General features: G+C 39.9%; 1 protein-coding gene across 37 annotated transcripts in view; it reads right to left on the bottom strand.

The window, feature by feature from the left end:
• ABI3BP (ABI family member 3 binding protein) overlaps positions 1–20,749 on the bottom strand; it is a 271,320-nt gene that overhangs the window by 53,214 nt on the left and 197,357 nt on the right. For 32 of the 37 annotated variants that reach the window (XM_070454961.1, XM_070454962.1, XM_070454965.1 and 29 more), the window contains 2 exons: positions 13,046–13,111; positions 2,421–2,495 (listed from right to left, as the gene is read on the bottom strand). In XM_070454961.1, the coding sequence (XP_070311062.1) occupies positions 2,421–2,495; positions 13,046–13,111 (141 nt within the window). The remainder of the gene's footprint in view (positions 1–2,420; positions 2,496–13,045; positions 13,112–20,749) is intronic. The other 5 variants (XM_070454969.1, XM_070454974.1, XM_070454997.1 and 2 more) reach the window with 1 other exon arrangement.

The raw sequence follows: 20,749 nt of genomic DNA, 5'->3' as shown, positions 1-20,749 counted from the left end.
AAAGGATATCTTTTTTTAGTGTTAGTTCTAGAAGGTCTTGTAGGTCTTCATAGAACCATCCAACTTCAGCTTCTTCAGCATTCCTGGTCGGGGCATAGGCTTGGATTACTGTGATACTGAATGGTTTGCCTTGGAAATGAAGAGAGATCATTCTGTCGTTTTTGAGATTGCATCCAAGTACTGCATTTTGGACTCTTTTGATGATGAGGATGGCTACTCCATTTCTTCTAAGGGATTCTTGCCCACAGTACTAGATATAATGATAATCTGAGTCAAATTCACCCATTCCAGTCCATTTTAGTTTGCTGATTCCTAAAATGTTGATGTTCACTCTTGTCATCTCCTGTTTGACCACTTCCAATTTGCCTTGATTCATGGACCTAAGATGAATTTAGGTCCTATGCAATATTGTTCTTTACAGCATTGGACTTTACTTCCATCACCATCACATCCACAGCTGGGTGTTGTTTTTGCTTTGGCTCCATCTCTTCATTCTTTCTGGAGTTATTTCTCCGCTGATTTCCAGTAGCATATTGGGCACCTACTGACCTGCAGAGTTCATCTTTCAGCGTCCTGTCTTTTTGCCTTTTCTTACTGTTCATGGGTTTCTCAAGGCAAGAATACTGAAGTGGAAATTGCACCAATTTGTGTGAATGTTAAGACAAACATCCTTTCCTGAGGTAAATATCATTTGGTTGCTATATGACAAAGAGATGTTCCACCCATATGTCCAATCAAGGCTCTCCTCAGCTGAGGCTGACCCTGAAGGCGCTGACAATGGGATGCTGTCTGCTGATTTTACTCTTAGCAGGGGGCCAGCCTGTTCTTCCCTGAGGGGGATCCCAATAGAGAAACATTAGAACATGGAACATGTGCAGCACATTTGGATTGGGGATGTTAGTGGAGCAAGGAAAGAGGAAACAGCAAGCTTAGCTTTGTTTATCTGTGCCCACCAACCTTTTTCTATCAGCAACCAATGGACTAAACTGAAGGCGTGCTGGTAAAAGGTCATCCTACCAAAGCTAAATTAGGTGAGTTACTACAAAGCTGACTTTATCTACACAAGAGGGTAACAGATGTCAATCTGTATCACAAGTAGCTCTGGAAAAATTTTTATACTACTGATAAACTAAAGCATAATCATGCTCTGTTTTCTCCCCAAAAGACAATTAACATTTTCCTAGTGAGAATCACTGCTTGCTCATTCTGAAGGTTAATGGCTTTCAAGTTCATCATAGCTGCTTGTTCTTTCATTTGTTCTGCTGACATAAATGCTTTCTTCTATTTTTACTCGGACAAACTCTGGGGAATTATTTTGAACATTCAGAAGGTAGCTGTCTTCACAGCCAGACTGTTTACGTCAATATGAGACACTATGTACTGCTTAGTCCCACTTGGGAAGAATAAAAGGAACAGCTGAGCACAAATAAATACTGGAATGCTTTCTTGCTTTTCATGAATCAGGAATTTACAGTATCTGTCTCATTAATTGAAGGAAAGTGAATTCCTAGAACTTCAGACATTGTAATAACCTAGTACAAAAACACGTACTAAAAAAAAAATCTAAATCATTTTTAGACTGAATACATGTCTTCAGATAGTATTCACATCTTTCTCATTAAGGAACAATTAATTATGGGTTGATTATATATACATATATATGCATTAAACAAACTATAATGTTTATGCATTTTTACATAAGCAGGCACAAGATCTGCACTATTTAAAAAATATTTCAAGGGAACAATGCAATCCCATATTAAGGCATTTAATAACTACCATTTACCTACTGAGTGAGTTGAGTGAACTTTTATCAGTTAATTTGTCCTAGTTATCTATATGATGTCCCATAGAGGAGACTGGAGCAGGGCAATATCATTTAATCAAACTGAATGAATTGTAACATTAATATGCTTGATCATTAATATGATCATTTGCTAATTGCTCTTCTCATTTAAATGTCATATTCCAGTTTGTGGATGTGGATTTTTTAAAAATATTATAATGGCACTTATGAAATTATAAACTCGAAAACCAATTGATCATTGTCTCAAAGACCAAACCTATATATGGAAATGTGAAGTTTCCTTAATTTTGAAATTAGGGAAAAAGCTATTTTGATATTTTAATTCATACTTAATCAGGCTCTTTTTAATAATTAAGACTATATATTGTAGTTGATTTAGTGGACTGGGTTGAGAAAAGTAGGAAACTATTTTTTTTAAGTTTACAGGGACATTTGAAATTTTGATTTTGGAATGATTTACAATTTTCAGTTCTATGAACTTCTAAAACTAGTTATACTAACTCAAAACTAGTAAAAAGGAAATTGAAATGTGAATTTAACAAAATTTTAAAAATTGAATTGAAAACATTTAGAATTTGATAGGATCAAAAGGAAATAAGTTTGTGATCACTACCTGCTCCTATTCCATTCCCTCTGGGTGTCCCACTGGGTCTGGGTCTGCTTGGTCTTGTAGTTGTCTTATTTAGAACTATAATAAAGTGAGAAACAGTTTAGACATTTTTTTTTAGTTGAACATTTGCAGTCAAGGAAAATAGAGCTTCCCAGAGAACTGGAACTCATGTAACTGGCAACAAACATGATGACTTACCAAAAACTAATGTTCACAATAGAGAAGTCTCAGTTTTGGTATGAAAATCATACAGTTGAATCTGAGACCTGACTGTATACTCTGAGGTGATCTGGTCTAAGTGGGAAATAGGTCACTTCTTTTATAAGCACTAGAGACATTTAAAAACGGGCTTCCCTAGTGAGTCAGACAGTAAAGAATCTGCCTGCAATGCAGGAGACCCGGGTTTGATCCCTGGGTTGGGGAGAGCCCCTGGAGAAGGAAATGGCAAGCCACTCCAGTATTCTTGCCGGGAGAAGTCCATGGACAGAGGCAAATGGTGACTACAGTCCATGTGGTTGCAAAGAGTTGGACACAACTGAGTGAATAAACTTTCACTACTGTCACATTCCAGACTGGGATTGAAGAAGGATCAGGACCACATATGCCCAATGAAAACCCAAAACTTGGCGTGCATTTATTGTTAAGGCCTTAATTCCTGACACATAAGTTGGTGGTCCTTGTGTAGGGGTCTCTAGGTACACATCCTTCCTCATAATGCTGGTGTAAGTCTCCTTAAACACATGATATGGTAAAAGTATTGATATTTCTCTCCTTCTCTGTTGAGAGTCATAATATTACCCAAACACTGAAGTCATCTGTCTTATTCTCCATTTAGCTGCTTTTCAAAGGAAAAGCACTAAGTATATTGCAATTAAGAGAATGAGTTCGAGGGGAGGAGCCAAGACGGCGGAGGAATAGGACGGGGAGACCACTTTCTCCCCTAAAAATTCATCCAAAGAACATTTGAACGCTGAGCAAATTTCACAAAACAACTTCTGATCACTAGCAGAGGACATCAGGCGCCCAGAAAAGCAACCCATTGTCTTCGAAGGGAGGTAGGACAAAATATAAAAGATAAAAAGGGAGTCAAAAGAGCTACGGACGGAGATCCGTCCCGGGAAGGGAGTCTTAATAGAGGAAGTTTCCAATCACCAGGAAACCCTCGCACTGGCGGGACTGGGGGAAGTTTTCGGCAATCTAACTGGGAGGAAAAATTAAACAAGGCCCACAGATTACGTGCCTAAAAGCAACTCCCGGCAGAAAAGTACCCCAGACGCCCGTACCCGCCAGCAACAAGTGGGGGCGGGATGGAGAGGAGTGGGCGGCATTGCTTAGGGTAAGGACCGGCCCAAAGACCCTGAGAGCAATCGGAGGGAGCTTTTTTAAACTGTGGGATAGCAAGGGACAAAATTAACTGGCCCGAACACACTGCTTGCGGTTTGCAAAACAAAGGGACTGAGAATCTCCAGAGAAGAGCCGGCCCATCCCCACTGGAGGTAGGGGGCAGGGGGGAGGGGAAAGGGGCAAACTCAGCCCCTGAGAAGCCACCCCCTCCCACACTGCAAACAGGCCTCCGGGTTCTAGCTAAAGTCTTCCTGAGACCCGACTGGCGGCGCGCGCTGGGGCCGCGGAGGGGAAAAGCGCGCCGTACCGGGGAGATTGTGCCCAAGCCTCTGGCTGCCTGGGCTGCTCGACGCGGAGGGAAAAGGCGTGCTGCACCCGGGAGAGTGCGCCCAAGCCTCTGGCTGCCTGGGCCACTCGCCGTGGAGGGAAAAGGCGCGCCGCACCTGGGGAGAGTGCGCCCAAGCCTCTGGCTGCCTGGGCCGCTTGCCGCGGAGGGAAAAGGCATGCTGCACCCGGGAGAGTGCGCCCAAGCCTCTGGCTGCCTGGGCCACTCGCCGTGGAGGGAAAAGGCGCGCCGCACCTGGGGAGAGTGCGCCCAAGCCTCTGGCTGCCTGGGCCGCTCAGGCCAGGGAAGGCACAAAACGGAGGCGCAACCGAATCTGCGCTTTTGTGGAGTACCCGAAAACTGGAACCGCACTCAATGCAGGGCCCGCTCCGTATAGAGCAGCCGGGAGCCTGAGCAGTGTAGACGGGGAAAGCACAGACACCCGTGAGCGGGGCAAACCCAGTGTGGCTGGAACACGGTGAGTGCTATCCACACAGAGCGGTATCTGTCTGCAGCGCCCGCCCTCCCCGTAGCAGGACTGAACTGAACTAGGGAACCTAAATAAGAGATCACCTCCGCCCGCCTGTGTCAGGGCGGAAATTAGACACCAAAGAGACAGCAAACAGAAGCCAAATAAACAAAGGGAACCGCTTCAGAAAGGACCGGTGCAACAGATTAAAATCCCTGAAGGTAACACAGACTACACTGGAAGGGGCCTATAGATATCGAGAAGTGTAAGCTGGAAAGAGGAGCTGTCTGAAATTGAGCTGAACCTACACTGACCGCAACAACTCCAGAGAAATTCCTAGATATATATGTATATATTTTTTTTAATTAAAAAAAATTTTTTTTTCTTTCCTTTTTTTTTTATTATTTTTTATTTTTTCTCTTTTATTTTCTTTTAAAATTCCCTATTACTCCCCCATTACTCGTCAACTTTCATTTTCATATATTTTTACGATTTTTTTAATTAGGAAAAAAAAATTTTTTTCTTTTTTTTTCTTTTTCTTGTTTTTCTCTCCTATTTCCTTTTAAAGCCCTCTACTATTCCTCTATTATTCCTTAATTTTCATTTTCATTTCACTATAACCTTGCCAAAAAAAAAAGAGAGAGAAACCCTATTTTTAAACCGAACTTCATATACATTTCTAAATTGTTTTGTGTGTTTTTGTTTTTGTTTTTAAATATTGTATTTCAAAGAGTCTAACCTCTACAGTAGATTTTTAATCTTTGTTTTTCAGTATGTGATATAAATTTTGGACATTTAAGAATCCAATATTCAGTTCCCATTTCTATTCAGGAGTGTGGTGATTACTCTCCCACTTTTGACTCTCTGTTTGCTACCTCAGAACACCTCTATTTCCTCCTTTCCCCTTCTCTTCACAGTCCAATTCTGTGAATCTTTGTGGGTGTCTGGGCTACGGAGAACACTTTGGGAACAGATAACTGCGTAGATCTGTCTCTCTCCACTTGAGTCCCCTTTTTCTCCTCCTGCTCACCTCTATCTCCTTCCTCCCTCTCCTATTCTTCATGTAACTCTGTGAACTTCTCTGTCTCTCACAGTGGAGAATCTTTTCACCATTAACCTAGAAGTTTTATTATCAGTGCTGTATAGTTGGAGAAGTCTTGAGACTACTGGAAGAATAAAACTGAAATCCAGAGGCAGGAGACTTAAGCCCAAAACCTGAGAAAACCAGAAAACTCCTGACTACACGGAACATTAAGGAATATGAGACCATCCAAAAGTCTCCATACCTACACCAAAACCAACCACCACCCAAGAGCCAATAAGCTCCAGTACAAGACACACCACGCAAATTCTTTAGCAACGCAGGAACATAGACCTGAGTGTCAACATACAGGCTCTCCAAAGTCACACCTAACACAGAGACCCATCGCAAAACTCATTACTGGACACTCCATTGCACTCCAGAGAGAAGAAATCCAATTCCACACACCAGAACGCTGACACAAGCTTCCCTAACCAGGAAACCTTGACAAACCAATCGTCCAACCCCATCCACTGGGTGAAACCTCCACAATAAAAAGGAACCACAGACCACAAGAATACAGAAAGCTCACTCCAGACACAGCAATCTAAACAAGATAAAAAGGCAGAGAAATACCCAACAGGTCAAGGAACATGAAAAAAGCCCACCAAGTCAAACAAAAGAGGAGGAAATAGGGAATCTACCTGAAAAAGAATTTAGAATAATGATAATAAAAATGATCCAAAATCTTGAAAACAAAATGGAGTTACAAATAAATAGCCTGGAGACAAAGATTGAAAAGATGCAAGAAATGTTTAACAAGTACCTAGAAGAAATAAAAAAAAGTCAATTAAAAATTAATAATGAAATAAATGAGATCAAAAACACTCTGGAGGGAACCATGAGTAGAATAACAGAGACAGAAGATAGGATAAGTGAGTTAGAAGATAAAATGGTGGAAATAAATGAAGCAGAGAGGAAAAAAGAAAAAAGAATCAAAAGAAATGAGGACAACCTCAGGGACCTCTGGGACAATGTGAAACGCCCCAACATTCGAATCATAGGAGTCCCAGAAGAAGAAGACAAAAAAGAAAGGCCATGAGAAGTTACTCGAGGAGATAATAGCTGAAAACTTCCCTAAAATGGGGAAGGAAATAGCCACTCAAGTCCAAGAAACCCAGAGAGTCCCAAACAGGATAAACCCAAGGCGAAACACCCCAAGACACATAGTAATCAAATTAACAAAGATCAAACACAAAGAACAAATATTAAAAGCAGCAAGGGAGAAACAACAAATAACACACAAAGGGATTCCCATAAGGATAACAGCTGATCTATCAATAGAAACCCTTCAGGCCAGAAGGGAATGGCAGGACATACTTAAAGTAATGAAAGAGAATAACCTACAACCTAGATTACTCTACCCAGCAAGGATCTCATTCAGATATGAAGGAGAACTCAAAAGCTTTACAGACAAGCAGAAGCTGAGAGAATTCAGCACCACCAAACCAGCTCTTCAACAAATACTAAAGGATCTTCTCTAGACAGGAAACACAGAAAGGTGGTATAAACGTGAACCCCAAACAAAATAAATGGCAACGGGACCATACCTATCAATAATTACCTTAAATGTAAATGGGTTGAATGCCCCAACCAAAAGACAAAGGCTGGCTGAATGGATACAAAAGCAAGATCCCTATATATGCTGTCTACAAGAGACCCACCTCAAAGCAAGGGACACATACAGACTAAAAGTGAAGGGCTGGAAAAAAATATTCCATGCAAACGGAGACCAAAAGAAAGCAGGAGTCGCAATACTCATATCAGATAAAATAGACTTTCAAACAAAGGGTGTGAAAAGAGACAAAGATGGACACTACATAATGATCAAAGGATCAATCCAAGAAGAAGATATAACAATTATAAATATATATGCACCCAACATAGGAGCACCGCAATATGTAAGGCAAACGCTAAAGAGAATGAAAGAGGAAATTAATAGTAACACAATAATAGTAGGAGACTTTAATACCCCACTCACAACTATGGATAGATCAACTAAACAGAAAATGAACAAGGAAACACAAACTTTAAAGGACACAATGGACCAGCTAGACCTAATTGACATCTATAGGACGTTTCACCCCAAAACAGTCAGCTTCACCTTTTTCTCAAGTGCACATGGAACCTTCTCCAGAATAGATCACATCCTGGGCCATAAATCTAGTCTTGGTAAATTCAAAAAGATTGAAATCATTCCAGTCATCTTTTCTGACCACAGTGCAGTAAGATTAGATCTCAATTACAGGAAAAAAATTATTAAAAATTCAAACATATGGAGGCTAAACAACATGCTTCTTAATAACCAACAAATCATAGAAGAAATCAAAAAAGAAATCAAAATATGCATAGAAATGAATGAAAATGAAAACACAACAACCCAAAACCTATGGGACACTGTAAAAGCAGTGCTAAGGGGAAGATTCATAGCATTACAGGCCTACCTCAAGAAACAAGAAAAAAGTCAAATAAATAACCTAACTCTACACCTAAAGCAACTAGAGAAGGAAGAAATGAAGAACCCCAGGGTTAGTAGAAGGAAAGAAATCTTAAAAATTAGGGCAGAAATAAATGCAAAAGAAACTAAAGAGACCATAGCAAAAAATCAACAAAGCTAAAAGCTGGTTTTTTGAAAAAATAAACAAAATTGACAAACCATTAGTAAGACTCATTAAGAAACAAAGGGAGAAGAACCAAATTAACAAAATTAGAAATTAAAATGGAGAGATCACAACAGACAACACTGAAATACAAAGGATCATAAGAGACTACTACCAGCAGCTCTATGCCAATAAAATGGACAACTTGGAAGAAATGGACAAGTTCTTAGAGAAGTATAACTTTCCAAAACTGAACCAGGAAGAAATAGAAGATCTTAACAAACCCATCACAAGCAAGGAAATCGAAACTGTAATCAGAAATCTTCCAGCAAACAAAAGCCCAGGACCAGATGGTGTCACAGCTGAATTCTACCAAAAATTTAGAGAAGAGCTAACACCTATCTTACTCAAACTCTTCCAGAAAATTGCAGAAGAAGGTAAACTTCCAAACTCATTCTATGAGGCCACCATCACCCTAATTCCAAAACCAGACAAAGATGCCACAAAAAAAGAAAAGTACAGGCCAATATCTCTGATGAACATAGATGCAAAAATCCTTAAAAAAATTCTAGCAAACAGATTCCAACAACATATTAAAAAAATCATACACCATGACCAAGAGGGCTTTATCCCAGGAATGCAAGGATTCTTTAATATTTGCAAATCAATCAATGTAATACACCACACTAACAAATTGAAAGATTAAAAACCATATGATTATCTCAATAGATGCAGAAAAAGCCTTTGACAAAATTCAACATCCATTTATGATTAAAACTCTCCAGAAAGCAGGAATAGAAGGAACATACCTCAACATAATAACTATATATGACAAACCCACAGCAAGCATCACCCTCAATGGTGAAAAATTGAAAGCATTTCCCCTGAAATCAGGAACAAGACAAGGGTGCCCACTCTCACCACTCCTATTCAACATAGTTTTGGAAGTGTTGGCCACAGCAATCAGGGCAGAAAAAGAAGTAAAAGGAATCCAGATAGGAAAAGAAGAAGTGAAACTCTCTCTGTTTGCAGATGACATGATCCTCTACATAGAAAACCCTAAAGACTCTACCAGAAAATTACTAGAGCTAATCAACGAATACAGTAAAGTTGCAGGATATAAAATTAACACACAGAAATCTCTTGCATTCCTATACACTAACAATGAGAAGACAGAAAGAGAAATTAAGGAAACCATTGGAACAAAAAGAATAAAATACTTAGGAGTATATCTACCTAAAGAAACAAAAGACCTATACATAGAAAACTATAAAACACTGATGAAAGAAATCAAAGAGGACACAAACAGATGGAGAAATATACCGTGTTCATGGATTGGAAGAATCAATATTGTCAAAATGGCTATACTACCCAAAGCAATCTATAGATTCAATGCAATCCCTATCAAACTACCAACGGTATTTTTCACAGAACTAGAACAAATAATTTCACAATTTGTATGGAAATACAAAAAAACCTCGAATAGCCAAAGTAACCTTGAGAAAGAAGAATGGAACTGGAGGAATCAACCTGCCTGACTTCAGACTATACTACAAAGACACAGTCATCAAGACAGTATGGTACCAGCACAAAGACAGAAATATAGATCAATGGAACAGAATAGAAAGCCCAGAGATAAATCCACGAACCTATGGTCACCTTATCTTCGACAAAGGAGGCAAGGATATACAATGGAAAAAAGACAACCTCTTTAACAAGTGGTGCTGGGAAAACTGGTCAACCACCTGTAAAAGAATGAAACTAGAACACTTTCTAATACCATACACAAATATAAACTCAAAATGGATTAAAGATCTAAATGTAAGACCAGAAACTATAAAACTCCTAGAGGAGAACATAGGCAAAACACTCTCCGACATAAATCACAGCAGGATCCTCTATGACCCACATCCCAGAATTTTAGAAACAAAAGCAAAAATAAACAAATGGGACCTAATGAAACTTAAAAGCTTTTGCACAACAAAGGAAACTATAAGCAAGGTGAAAAGACAGCCCTCAGATTGGGAGAAAATAATAGCAAATGAAGCAACAGACAAAGGATTAATCCTCAAAATATACAAGCAACTCTTCCAGCTCAACTCCAGAAAAATAAATGACCCAATCAAAAAATGGGCCAAAGAACTAAACAGACATTTCTCCAAGGAAGACATACAGATGGCTAACAAACACATGAAAAGATGCTCAACATCACTCATTATCAGAGAAATGCAAATCAAAACCACAATGAGGTACCATCACATGCCAGTCAGGATGGCTGCTATCCAAAAGTCTTCAAGCAATAAATGCTGGAGAGGGTGTGGAGAAAAGGGAACCCTCTTACACTGTTGGTGGGAATGCAAATTAGTACAGCCACTATGGAAACAGTGTGGAGATTTCTTAAAAAGCTGGAAATAGAACTGCCATATGACCCAGCAATCCCACTTCTGGGCATACAGACCGAGGAAACCAGATCTGAAAGAGATACGTGCACCTCAATGTTCATCGCAGCACTGTTTATAATAGCCAGCACATGGAAGCAACCTAGATGGCCATCAGCAGATGAATGGATGAGGAAGCTGTGGTCCATATACACCATGGAATATTACTCAGCCATTAAAAAGAATTCATTTGAATCAGTTCTAATGAGATGGATGAAACTGGAGCCCATTATACAGAGCAAAGTAAGCCAGAAAGATAAAGACCATTACAGTATACTAACACATATATATGGAATTTAGAAAGATGGTAGCGAGAACCCTATATGCAAAACAGAAAAAGAGACACAGATGTATAGAACAGACTTGTGGACTCTGTGGGAGAAGGCGAGGGTGGGATGTTCCAAGAGAACAGCATCGAAACATGTATATTATCTAGGGTGAAACAGATCACCAGCCCAGGTTGGATGCATGAGACAAGTGCTCGGACCTGGTGTACTGGGAAGACCCAGAGGGATCAGGCGGAGAGGGAGGTGGGAGGGGGGATCGGGATGGGGAATACATGTAAATCCATGGCTAATTCATTTCAATGTATGACAAAAACCACTGCAATGTTGTAAAGTAATTAGCCTCCAACTCATAAAAATTAAAAAAAAAAAAAAAAGAGAATGAGTTCTAGAGCCAGACTGCTTGCCTTCGACTCCACTTCCTAGCCCTCTTTAAGCCTTAGCTTCCTCAACCTAGCCTCACAGAACACATGGTAAGCACCCACTCACCATTAGGCATTACTGTTACTGTTTCCTTATCGTGTAGAAAGGTTTAATATAACCAACCACTCATTAAGTTCTCAACAGTTGTCATGATACAAAAGTCACATGGAGGTGTATTTTTTTTTTTTTTTTACAAAGATTTCTGCACCAGTTACCTTTAGGAGTTGCAGGATTACTCAAAAAAAAAAAAAAAAAAAAAAAAGTGGGTTCCTCCATAAACCAAAAGATGTATATATATTTTCTATTTCTTCCATGTGCCCAGAGAGATATTCATCAAGAATGGTAGCTTATAAGCCATTTTTGACACTTAGAAATTTAAAACTTCTTAGAATCACAGAGGAGAAAAAGGACAGAAAACATCAGAGTCTCTGGTCCAACTTGTATGTTAGACTAGGAGTGATTTACATGGATCAAATTAACCCCCAAGTTAACGTCCCCTAACAAGGTTCAGTGAGGGAGAGCCTAGATCTTTTGACGACTTTGGTCATTTCAAAGCATTTTCTGGGAACTCCCTGATGGTCCAGTGGTTATGACTCAGCACTTTCATTGCTGGGGCCTGGGTTCCATCCCTGGTTGGGAAACTAAGATCCTGCAAGACTGCGGAGTGGCCAAAAAAGAAGTTTTTTTTTCCAGTTTAACTATCATTTTACTGTTGATGTATACAACCTGTAAAATGTGTGTTTGCTTGTTTTTATATGAAGTGAAAGTCACTCGTTGTGTCTGACTCTTTGTGACCCCATAGACTACAGACGATCGAATTCTCTAGTCCAGAATACTGGAGTGGGTAGCCTTTCTCTTCTCCAGGGGACCTTCCCAACCCAGGTAAAAGTATTCTTATAGAATAAGAGCCTTTCATACTGGAAGAGATCATCTTTCCTTAAAAGATAACATTTGAAACAAAATACATCATAGCTATTGCTAATGTTATCTCTATAATTGCCATGGGAAACTGAAGGAGGGAGAGAGAGTGTGTGTGATTTAGGCAAAAATACTATTTTCAAAATGATTTTATATTTTTAAATTTCCATAGTGGTCTCTGAATCTGCTTGTCCTTAAAAAATTTCAGTCAAGTCTTGTCGCTTCCATGGATTCATGATTACCTCTCCACTTACCCAGAAGGATCAGACTTTTGTATGTAATTTATTTCCATTTCAGGATATATAGCCCTCATTTGGTCACTTGGCTGTTTCAATATATTCTTTTTTTGGTCATGCTTCACAGCATGCAGGATCCAAGTTCCCTGATCAGGTATCAAGTCTGCACCCCTTGCAGCGGAAGCTTGGAGTCCTAACCACTGGACCACCAGGGAATTCCTCAATACATTTTATATGTCCTTTTTTTCAGTTAAGTGCTAATCACTCAGTCGTGTCTGACTCTTTGCAACCCCATGGACTGTAGCCTGACAGGTTCCTCCATCCATGGGATTTTCCAGGCAAAATTACTGGAGTAGGTTGCCATTTCCCCCTCCAGTGGATCTTCCCAACCCAGGGATTGATCAAGGTCTCCTACATTTCAGGCAGACTCTTTCTCATCTGAAATACCAGGGAAGCATATCTTCCTAAGTATGTTGATTATTTATATCATCAGAAAGAGAAACAACTTACCAGGTCTGATGTGTGGCTTGTCCGGTGTTCTGGGCCTCACAGTTGTAGTATACACTCTGTGTGGTGCTGAAACAGAGGAAACTCAGATTTAATAACCAACACTCCCAAGCCCCACAATGGAGAGTCAGTACTCTACAGACCAACAACTTGCACACTTTGCAAGGAAGCATAAAGAACATTTTTAAATCTGCAAGTATGCATTAGAGCATTGATGCTAAAGGAAAATGCATGTTTAGTTGCTCAGTTGTGTCCCCCTCTTTGTGACCCCGTGGACCACAGTCCGCTAGGCTCCTCTGTTCATGGAATTCTCCAGACAAATACTGGAGTGGGTGGCCATTTCCTTCTTCAGGGGATATTCCTGACCCAGGGATGGAATCTGGGTCTCCTACATTGCAGGCAGATTCCTTACTGTCTGAACCACCAGGAAAGCCCTCTAAAGGAAAATAAAGCAAGTGAAAATATTCATGACTGGAAATTAAAGATGTGCACAGTCAAAGTAAGGTAGGCCTTAGGTAACATGTGTTAAGGATTAGTCACCAATTAGTCCATGTTTTCAAGGGCATTAATTTCACTACATGGTTGCTTAATATGGTAAACATAGAAGTCAATCATCTACCCCTTCATCCATCCATGTATCTGTCCATCAACCCATCCATCTGCCTATTCACATTTCTCAACCAGGGAGTCATTGTGGGACAATATTTTGCCAAAGAAGACAAGTAATCATAATGGCAAAAAGAAAAATATTTTTAGGTATGTAAGAATAAAAGAGTAGAAACACGTGGTCTCTATCAAATTGTCTTAGATTGTGAACCCTGAAGTGAATACTCACTTAGCGCCAGTCATTAAAGCTTTGTGTGTTAGTTACTCGGTCATGTCTGACTCTTTGTGACCCCATCAGTTCAGTTTACTTCAGTCACTTAGTCGTGTCCAACTCTTTGTGACCCCATGAATCGCAGCACACCAGGCCTCCCTGTCCATCACCAACTCCCAAAGTCTACTCAAACCCATGTCCATTGAGTCGGTGATGCCATCCAACCATCTCATCCTCTGTCGTCCCCTTCTCCTCCTGCCCCCAATCCCTCCCAGCATCAGGGTCTTTTCCAGTGAGTCAGCTCTTCGCATGAGATGGCCAAAGTACTGGAGTTTACAGGCTTTATGAAAAGGCAAAAAGACAGGACACTGAAAGATGAACTCCACAGGTTGGTAGGTGCCCAATACGCTACTGGAAAACAGTGGAGAAATAACTCCAAAATGAATGAAGAAACAGAGCCAAGCAAAAACAACACCCAGCTGTGGATGTGATTGGTGATGGAAGTAAAGTCCAATGCTGTAAAGAACAATATTGGATAGGACCTCAATTCATCTTAGGTCCATGAATCAAGGCAAATTGGAAGTGGTCAAACAGGAGATAACAAGAGTGAACATCGCCATTTTAGGAATCAGAAAGCTAAAATGGACTGGGATGGGTGAATTTAACTCAGGTGACCATTATATCTACTACTGTGGGCAGGACTCCCTTAGAAGAAATGGAGTAGCCATCCTAGTCAACAAAAGAGTCCAAAATGCAGGTGCAGCACTTGGATGCAATCTCAAAAATGACAGAGTGATCTCTGTTCGTTTCCAAGGCAAACCATTCAGTATCACAGTAATCCAAGTCTATGCCCTGACCAGTAATGCTGAAGAAGCTGAAGTTGAACGGTTCTATGAAGACCTACAAGACCTTCTAAAACTAACACCAAAAAAAGATGTCCTTTTCATTATAGGGAACTGGAATGCAAAAGTAGGCAGTCAAGAGACAGCTGGAGTAACAGGCAAATTTGGCCTTGGAGTACAAAATGAAGCAGGGCAAAGGCTAATAGAATTTTGCCAAGAGAACACACTGGTCATAGCAAACACCCTATTCCAACAACACAGGAGAAGACTCTGCACATGGACATCAGGAGATGGTCAATACTGAAAGCAGACTGATTATATTCTTTGCAGCCAAAGATGGAGAAGCTCTATACAGTCAGCAAAAACAAGACCAGAAGCTGACTGTGGCTCAGATCATGAACTCCTTACTGTGAAACTCAGACTTAAATTGAAGAAAGTAGGGAAAACCACTAGACCATTCAGGTATGACCTAAATCAAACCTCTTACAATTATACAGTGGAAGTGAGAAATAGATTTTAGGGATTAGATCTGATAGAGTGTCTGAAGAACTGTGGATGGAGGTTTGTGACACTGTACAGGAGGCAGTGATCAAAACCATCCCCAAGAAAAAGAAATGCAAAAAGGCAAAATGGTTGTCTTCGGGGGCCTTATACATAGCTGAGAAAAGAAGAGAAGCTAAAGGCAAAGGAGAAAAGGAAAGATTTTTTGAATTTGAATCAGAGTTCCAAAGAATAGCAAGGAGAGATAACAAAGCCTTCCTTAGTGATCAATGCAAAGAAATAGAGGAAAACAGTAGAATGGGAAAGACTAGAGATCTCTTCAAGAAAATTAGAGATACCAAGGGAATATTTCATGCAGAGATGGGCACAATAAAAGACAGAAGTGTTATGGACCTAACAGAAGCAGAAGATATTAAGAAGAGGTGGCAAGAATACACAGAAGAACTATACAAAAAAGATCATAATGACCTAGATAACCACGAATGTGTGCTCACTCACCTAGAGCCAGACATCCTGGAATGCAAAGTCAAGTGGGCCTTAGGAAGCATCACTACGAACAAAGCTAGTGGAGGTGATGGAATTCCAGTAGAACTATTTCAAATCCTAAAAGAGGATGGTGTGAAAGTGCTGCACTCAATATGCCAGAAATTTGGAAAACTCAGCAGTGGCCACAGGACTGGAAAAGGTCAGTTTTTATTCCAATCCCAAAGAAACGCAATGCCAAAGAATGCCCGAACTATCACACAATTGCACTCATCTCACACACTAGCAACGTAATACTCAAAATCCTCCAAGCCAGTCTTCAACAATATGTAAACAGTGAACTTCCAGATGTACAAACTGGATTTAGAAAAGGCAGAGGAACCAGAGATCAAATTGCCAACATCCATTAGAGCATCAAAAAAGCAAGAGAATTCCAGAAAAACATCTACTTCTACTTTATATGCTATACCAAAGCCTTCGACTGTGTGGATCACAATAAACTGTGGAAAATTCTTCAAGAGATGGGAATATCAGACCACCTGACCTGCCTCCTGAGAAATCTGTATGCAGGTCAAGAAGCAACAGTTAATACTGGATATGAAACAACAGACTGGCTCAAAATCACAAAAGGAGTACGTCGAGCCTGTATATTTTCACCCTGCTTATTTAACTTATATGCAGAGTACATCATGAGAAATGGCATGCTGGATTAAGCACAAGCTGGAATCAAGATTGCCAGGAGAAATATCAATAACCTCAGATATGCAGATGACCCCACCCTTATGGCAGAAAACGAAGAACTAAAGAGCCTCTTGAAATGATAAAGGAGAGTGAAAAAGTTGGCTTAAAACTCAACATTCAGAAAACTAAGATCATGGCATCCGGTCCCATCACTTCATGGCAAATAGATGGGAAATCAAAGGAAACAGTGTCAGACTTTATTTTTTTGGGCTCCAAAATCACTGCAGATGGTGACTTCAGCCACAAAATTAAAAGATGCTTGCTCCTTGAAAGAAAAACTACACCAACCTAAATAGCATATTAAAAAGCAGAGACATTACTTTGCCAACATAGGTCCATCTAGTCAAAGCTATAGTTTTTCCAGTAGTCATGTGTGGATGTAAGAGTTGGACTATAAAGAAAGCTGAGTGTTGAAGAATTGATCCTTTTGAAGTGTGGTGTTGGAGAAGACTCTTGAGAGTCCCTTGGACAGCAAGGAGATCCAACCAGTCTATCCTAAAGGAAATCAGTCCTGAATATTCACTGGAAGGATCGATGCTGAAGCTGAAACTCCAATACTTTGGCCACCTGATGTGAAGAACTGACTCACTGGCAAAGACCCTGATGCTGGGAAAGTTTGAAGGTGGGAGGAGAAGGGGACGACAGAGGATGAGATGGCTGGATGCCATCACTGACTCGATGGACACGAGTTTGAGTAAGCTCCAGGAGCTGGTGATGGACAGGGAAGCCTGCTGTGCTTCAGTCCATGGGGTCACAGAGTCGGGCATGCCTGAGTAACTGAACTGAGACTATAGCCTGCCGGGCTCCTCTGTCTATGGAATTCTCCAGCCAAGAATCCTGGAGTGGGTTCTACTTCCTTTTCCAGTAAAGCTTTAGGGATGAACGAAAATGACCTCTGGGGTCCTGCTCATCAAGGGAGGGTGAGAAAAGATCAAGTATTCATAATTCCCAGGGACCAACATGCCACCTTGTTACTTTCTGCTCCTGTTATCCAGGGCCTGACACAGTGTGAACCATTAATGATGACTTGTCAAACACATTTGAAAAATGAGTAACCATTGTAAGCAGGCAAATTCATGAGAAACTCAGCTGAAATAATTTTGCTCCCTATCTGTTTTCCTTTCCTTTCCTTTTTTTAAACAAAGGTTATGTTGTTTATTTCCACTTCTGACACAAACCAGTACTCCGTAAATGTGTGCTTTTCTTTCTTCTTTCTTTATATTTTTGGCCACATAGCATGCAGGATTTTAGTTCCTCAACCAGGGATTGAACACTAGTTCCCTGCAGTGGAAGGGTAGAATCTTAACCACTGAACCACCAGGGAAGTTCCTCTATAAGTTTTTAAAGTGTGCATCCATCCTGGAATGTGTCTATCCTCATCTTCCCTCCTCTGCCTGCCTCAACATACCACATTGCCTCCTGCCACCAGCTTTCTTAGTAATGCTTTAGCTAAGACTGGAAAAAATTTTTGTGCAAACTTTGTAAGTAGATTACACTGTTTCAGTGATTTTGTTCACATCTTGAGTGGGTATTTATGTAACCGTAAATCAGCAAATGCCTTGCCTACCACATTAAAAAAAATACACCTGCAAAACAGATTATAATGTAGCTCATTTATAAACTTCCAGCATGAAGACTGATGAGAAGAATTTTGCCAAATTTCAGGCCAAAAACAGCAGACATGTACTGAAATTCTCTGTAGGTTTAACGTGGGACTTTCAACATGTAATAGCTAGAGTGAACAGAGGAACTGATGTTATTTAAGAAAAAATCAGTTCTCTCACACCCTAAAATATGTGGTGATGACTTGCAAATGTTTTTCTTCAATTTTCTTTGAGAGTGGTAGGGTTCCCTGTCTGTTGAACATACTTCAGCTCTCTTAATTTCTTCAATGTTAGAGTGTCTTTGCTTTAAGAAATATAAAGAATCATGGCTCTATTAGTATCTTGCTAGAATATATACAAATTTTAAAACTTTAGACAGAAACTTTGAGCAGAACACAGAAATAATCAGTACTACATTCATTATTTCTAAGCCACAGGATCAGAATTTGTTTTTTCTTTTTCTGTAGTCTTTACTTATATTTTGAAAGAACTTTTCATAAAGGAGTTGAAATATAACAAGTTTAGGCTGTGAATTACATATCTCATCATCAGATAATACAGGGCCTTGAGAAAACTGCTTGAGGGTTTCAATTTTAAATTAAAAAAAAAAAAGACTAAGACAGATTGTGAGGATGTAATATTGTAAATATCATCTCCACATAGCTTTTGGTGACTGATAATAAAAATACTTTTAAAAGAAAGCTTCATATCTAAAGAGTTTTATAAAATTGTTTAAAAAGAATACTAAAAATACTTGACAAAGATAACATAAAAAATAGAGAAACAGGGATTATAGGAGAAATATTTTTAAGGACCTTTGTTTTGCCCAGTATTGGGGGAGGGCAAGAAGGGTACAAATTTCTCTGGGTGGCATAAAGATCAGGGGGCTGGAATAGATAATCAAAATGCCCCCAGAGGGACTTCGCTGGTGGTCCAGTGGCTAGGATTTCATGATCCCAGAGCAGGGGGCCCGGGTTCTATCACTGGTCCAGGAACTAGATCCCACATGCCGCAACTAAGAACCAGCACAGATAAATAAAGTAAGGGTTAAAAAAAAATGTCCACAGGATGCCTCTGGCTACTGGATTTCTACCATGGCTTGAGATAAGAGGAGCAGAGGAGAGAAGCTTGACTATGTCAGGGTTTCAAATAGAGCTGCAGGAAATTGTCTCAGCAGACGAAGAAGCAAGAATGGCAGAGAGGGATGGTGCTGGAGAGGCTCCAAGCACATTTATGCTGTAGGTTTTAGGCTTTAAGTTTCTCTGGAGCACTGGGGCCTCACTGCTGAGGGCCTGGAGACCAAAAAGCACAAGGTACGGGTACACGAATGGAGATCAAGAGGAACGATTTCATTCTCACAGCATCTCTCAAGTTGCTGTGGGCCGTCTCGTGCACCTCATGCCGACTGTTAGAAACACAACACGCCCAAAACAATACGATGGACCAACCTCCTCGTCCACAACGCTCAGGCACGCGTTTATGAGGGTTGGGTCAGGGTTGGGTCGAAGGGTGATCTAGGACACACACAAGGGTGCTGTTGCTAAAGCTCACCCTCTGCCCCCAAGCAGGGGTACTGGCCTGGCCATGTTGGAAATGCATTCCTGGTGAGCCCCCTTTAAAGGGCCTTGGCACAAGTCTAGAAAAGTGTGGATCCCAGAGTCGCATAGGTTAGGCTAAGGATCCTCAGAACACAAGAAAATGATTAAAGTGCAGTACGTAATATAAATGTGTTAAGATAATCCATTGAATGGTATCAGAGCTTGTATATACATCCAATCAACTGTGAAATTCATCTATAAAGCCAAGTTCTAGAAGCAATTTGATAAAAATATTGATATCCCCATTAACGTAAGAGGAAGCAAAAACAAGAAAAGGACATGCCGATTATCTTTTATTCTCAATTCTGAAATTTACAAGGCTCTAAAAGCTGAAATCTTTTTCTCATTTGGCAATACAACCTGAAGAATATTTATCCTGCTTATTGTCAATACATATTTCGCTGTAAAAACATCAGTGTGTTTGATTATGAGAATCCAGCTATCTTCTATTAAGCCAGACATTAAAGAATTTTGCAAAACCATTAAAAAATAAACATATAAAGATCAGGATGGGATACGGATGCAATAGGATTGAACATCTGCTGTTAATGTCTGAAACTGATGAGGGTGTGGGAAGACTGCTATTACACTAGGCTCCTTACTTCTGTGCATATTTTTTAAATAAATAAAAGTTAACAAACAGAAAGGTAATAAAGTAAATATAAAATTAACATTTAAGCCATTATAAAAATGAAACAAATTCAAAAGACTTAGAAAATTTACAAGAACTGCCCTATACCATAACCAGTATTCTCAGTCATGTTCATTTAGAATAAGTACTGCTCTACTTGTCATAAAATATATCCCTTAAAGGTGGATATCTTTTATTATCATTTCCTCTTATTGCAATGTTTTTTTCTACCAATCCCTCCCTCCAGTATAACTGACAATTGAGTAAAATAAATTTGTCTTGCAACTCTTTAAAATTTATTTGCTCTCATTTTGGGGGGCTTCCTTCCACATGCTAGAGGTAGAAATAGGCAAAAGAGGGTTATTAAGAAAAAAAAAAAGGAAAAGAAAAAAACACGGAAATACTTGAAATCTGCAACTGGTTACAATCCAAGTAAGAAAGAAGTATATAAAAGGGAAAGATGTCTGAGAGTATGAAGATGTGAGAAAAA

This window comes from Odocoileus virginianus, chromosome 25 (assembly GCF_023699985.2).
Source record: "Odocoileus virginianus isolate 20LAN1187 ecotype Illinois chromosome 25, Ovbor_1.2, whole genome shotgun sequence".
NCBI classification, from domain to species: Eukaryota; Metazoa; Chordata; class Mammalia; order Artiodactyla; family Cervidae; genus Odocoileus; species Odocoileus virginianus.
Note: the sequence above shows the minus strand (reverse complement) of the source record. Positions and strands in the feature narration are given on the sequence as shown.